The sequence below is a fragment of the Rhopalosiphum maidis genome, chromosome 4 (genome assembly GCF_003676215.2).
Source record: "Rhopalosiphum maidis isolate BTI-1 chromosome 4, ASM367621v3, whole genome shotgun sequence".
Lineage (NCBI taxonomy): Eukaryota > Metazoa > Arthropoda > Insecta > Hemiptera > Aphididae > Rhopalosiphum > Rhopalosiphum maidis.
Window position 1 is genome coordinate 33,224,866 of NC_040880.1, and position 4,160 is coordinate 33,229,025.

The 4,160-nt window shown below is 24.4% G+C and overlaps 1 protein-coding gene across 1 annotated transcript; it reads right to left on the bottom strand.

Annotated features, from left to right (window-relative positions):
- Positions 1 to 539: 539 nt before the first annotated feature.
- On the bottom strand, positions 540 to 2,459 carry LOC113550072. The gene is made up of 4 exons (XM_026951683.1): positions 2,376 to 2,459; positions 2,120 to 2,275; positions 823 to 990; positions 540 to 656 (listed from the first exon to the last, which is right to left on the bottom strand). The coding sequence occupies exons 1-4, from the start codon at positions 2,457 to 2,459 to the stop codon at positions 540 to 542; spliced, it is 525 nt and encodes a 174-aa protein (XP_026807484.1).
- Positions 2,460 to 4,160: the final 1,701 nt, after the last annotated feature.

Genomic DNA, 4,160 nt, shown 5'->3' on the forward strand with positions numbered 1-4,160 from the left:
ACCATGTATTAAGTAAATACAATATAATAATTGCAAATTGAAATACGGTACAAGATTTATTATCGTATTGTCAACGCTATAATATTTTACGACCTCGTTAAGTGTATAAGGGAGGTGACGCCGATTTGGTCTGGTGCAACGAACTCAACAATTTGTTTTCCCAAATGTCTGACATAATGTTATTGTTTTATAATAGAATTAATAATTGTCTTTACACAAACTCGATTAACATTTTGTGATTGGTTTATGTTTGAAACGAATGTTAAGTGTTTTTTATAATAGGTATCGGAATGATGTATATAATGTAAACGGAAATAAAATATAAAATATTTTCCACCAAACACCGATTTATTTCAAAATCATATGATAATAATCATAATGTAGTAATTAATCTTTCATTACATAATGTTTAATATAATAGTGTACACAATTGCACTACAGACTCTTTTAGGTACTTTATACAATATATTAAGTTTTAATTTTTAGGTACCTCCCATGGTCTTACCGCTTCTACTTCATAAGCCATGCAACCTAGTAGTTTATTTTCTTTGGTTTTTTTCCTTGCCTACAAATTTATATTTTCCATAAAAGTACACTTTGGGAAAGTTATTGTCTTCAATAAGTACTGTGTCATATTCTGATGATGAATAATTTCCCTGTAAATATTTATTAATAATTAAACAAATTTCAGTAACACATATTATATTCAATTTTTTTTTTTTTGATTATATGAGGAATTTGTATTTTAATATATTAAATTATAATTTACATTATAAATTTATTTAATTAGGATTCACCATATTTGTAAATATTAAATATTACCATTGGTATTGGACAGTTTCCAGATGGAAAATTAAAAGCTTTTAGAAACGAAAACCAAGCATTTCCTGCGATGAATTTTGATTTAGAACAGGCATTATTGGTTACATAAATAATAGAATTTGGTTTCCAGCCACCAGTTAAACTCCTAGATGCTGCATTTCTATCAAACTATGTATCAAACAATAAAAATACATCTAATAGTATAATAAATACCTACTCCGTGAAACATGTTTAAGGTTAAATTGAAAATAATTAAAAAATAATACTTAAATTTAACTACCTATAAAATATTTTTTTTGTTCATGGGAATTTTATTATAATTTATGATTTATACATAATATTATGTATTTTTAATCAAAATTATCTAATAAATATCAATAAAAACTTATCTTATCTTAAAATATGCATAATATTCTTTTAAAAAATATGACCTCTCCTCCAAAAAAAAAAAAATTAAATTATAAAAACTAAAAAAATATCTGAATTTTAGTAGAAGAATATATTCTAAAAATCATATATTGTATTTAAGACGTATATGACGTAAACATTTTTTCCAATCCTGTAAATTTAATACTTCACTATAGAAATTTGTCTTATAAAAATGAACTTTTGGTGCTGACCGATTTTCGTCCGGTTTGGTCGAGTCACACCACTCAATTAAATCATCGTCAGTTTGTTATATTGATCTTAACATTATTAAAATATATATTATTTTTATATTATTGGAATGTCTATATAACCGAAGTAAATGGTAACCTCTTTATACAACAATTCAAGAGTTTATTTATATTCTTTTAAATTAATATTATATTATTATTTGTATCGATTAATATTTTTATATAAATTAAATAAGCATTATTAAATTCCATTTAAAGTAAAATGTTTATTACTTCAATGACATTATATAAAAATAATAGAAAATATAAAATCAGAAAGGTCTCGTTGTGGTATATTATTCTTAGAATGTAACTTGTAATTGAATCAATTTAAAATTATACATTTGTTCTGTACGAAAAACGATTTAAAGAAGAGACTATGTATGTCAGCTTCTATTTCAAAAAAATTTTGAATTTATTTTGATTAATATTTATTCTTTATTTTTCTAATATAATAACCTGGTAGATTGAATTTTAATAAGTATATGAAAATTAAACCGCTCATCATTACAAATTGAAATGTATTATATAAATAAAAGAAGAAAAATTATTTTGTAAGAAACCTCGTAATATTATATATATTACAGTGCAATCACTTCTATTGCGAACCAAAGAATTATATATTTTTTTACTTTACTTACTATTAATGAATCGTCAAAAGGTACTCCTAATGTGAAATTGCCCTTGAATTCTGTGATTGTTGATGACTTTTTATTCAAATATAAATTTATTTTAATTGGTAGTTTTTTTGTGTTTTCACATTGGCGAATTGCGTTTACTATTAACCGAAATTTTCCCTGTAGTTAAAAAATATATGCATCATAATAATATAATACAAATTATCAATAATAAAATATGTCATTTTAAAAAAATAATTCAAAATACTTTTTAACTTACCAAGGGTAAATTAGGCATAAAATTAGTTTGTGCTTTTGAGACGAAAAAAAACCATACAAAAATATATACTTTAATTAGAATCATTTTAGTATTTCACTAATATTACACCTAAAATTAATAATAAGTTTGGTATTTTTATTAAGTGAGAATGAAAATAAAGTTACGACGTAAAACAAATAATAATACATTGTTGATGTATTCAAAATATTGATTAAGGATGTTATTAGGTACTTGTAAATAACAGCCTCAATTAATAAACTGTTTATCATTGCATCGTATTGCAAATGTGAAACATAACAACGGGATTGTGGTGTAGTAAGTAATGATTGTGACGTTATTAAAATTACACACCGTTGTAATATTAAAACCGACAAGGAATAAAAACATTAAAAACATACAAATATAATATAATAGCACAAAAAAAAACTTTATACATAATACAACAAAATTAAATATATTTTTGGTTAAGTTAGGTTAGAAATAATAATGTGTTTTGAAAGTGTCAATATGTGAGAATGAAAACAATATTCAAATTATTATCATTGATACAATAGTGCATTAAAATATTTTTGTGTTTTGCTTGATATGCACTAGTGGTAACCTCAAATTCGAAGAGCACCGATAATGCAAATAATATTTACACAGTTATTTTAACAAGGTTTGAATGATTGACGACCTCACAGTGATCGTTGAAACAAACAATAATTTTAGTTTCAACCAAAAATTATGTGATATTGCATCAGTTCTTTTTTAGCTGTGGTTTTGTATTTAATTTGATTAGATAACAATATTATTTTTATTTTTATTTAGTTATAATATTATACAATAATCCATTATTATTCAGGGTTAGGTCATTATTATTGATTAAATGTATTTCTAATTAAATAGTTAAATCATAAATGTATTAAATTTCTGATTTTTGACAATATTCCAAAATAATTTGCTGATGAGTATATCAATATATTATCATTATATTATATATATTTTGAATGTAAAATATAATAAACGACTTTTAAATCATTTAAAAAATAATCTTATAACAAAAATTATTATTTATATTTGAGGTAAAATCAATATTAAAGGTTATTATCGTTAATACATAAAGTCTAATAACACAGAAACTAAAGTTTATGTTTTAATTTAGATGAATAAACATCTGAAAAAATCTAGCCTAATAACTTACAATAAAAAAAGGGTGCTTATTATTTTATTTTTTTTTTATAAGTGTACAACGCCGAAGTCCACTCCTTTAATGGTATAAACAATGTATGTTTCTGATGATATGTTCTATAAGCATAATTGAAAATTCCAAAAATCGAAATTTGAATAAACTAACTTTCAACGGATAAAATTAATGTGATAATCATTGGCGTGCCGCTCTGTATATCATTAGTGTTTGTATATTGTGGAATACACGTCGGTTGCTCACGATATCGCCTTAAACATGACCTCACTCGATTTAATTTAAAAAGAACTAACGTCTAATCGATTTTTAATATAATTTATTTAATAGCGTGATGTTATCCACTCGGCGGGTCGGCCGTTGCTTCTGCAAGCCAAGATTTGGTAAACGCCACAGGGATCCCAGTTACTTTTCAATCTATTTTCAGAACAGAGTCGGGATAGGTGGAGCTTTGGACGTCGTTTGCCAGTTTATTTATTTATTTATTTATTTTTTTTTTTTGAATGATCGAAAATCGCAATTCGGAAAAATCGATTGGACCCGATCGATGTTCGGGAAAAGAGACGAACACTTGTCGCTAACCTCACCTAAATTATATTCTA

Bases quoted from the DNA above. Each gene is read 5' to 3' on its own strand.
- LOC113550072 (XM_026951683.1), bottom strand. From the start codon at position 2,459: ATGATTCTAATTAAAGTATATATTTTTGTATGGTTTTTTTTCGTCTCA. The intron at 2,276-2,375 runs GTAAGTTAAAAA...TTTTAACTACAG, and splicing joins TTATGCCTAATTTACCCTTG to GGAAAATTTCGGTTAATAGT. The intron at 657-822 runs GTAATATTTAAT...AAATATTTACAG, and splicing joins GAAACTGTCCAATACCAATG to GGAAATTATTCATCATCAGA.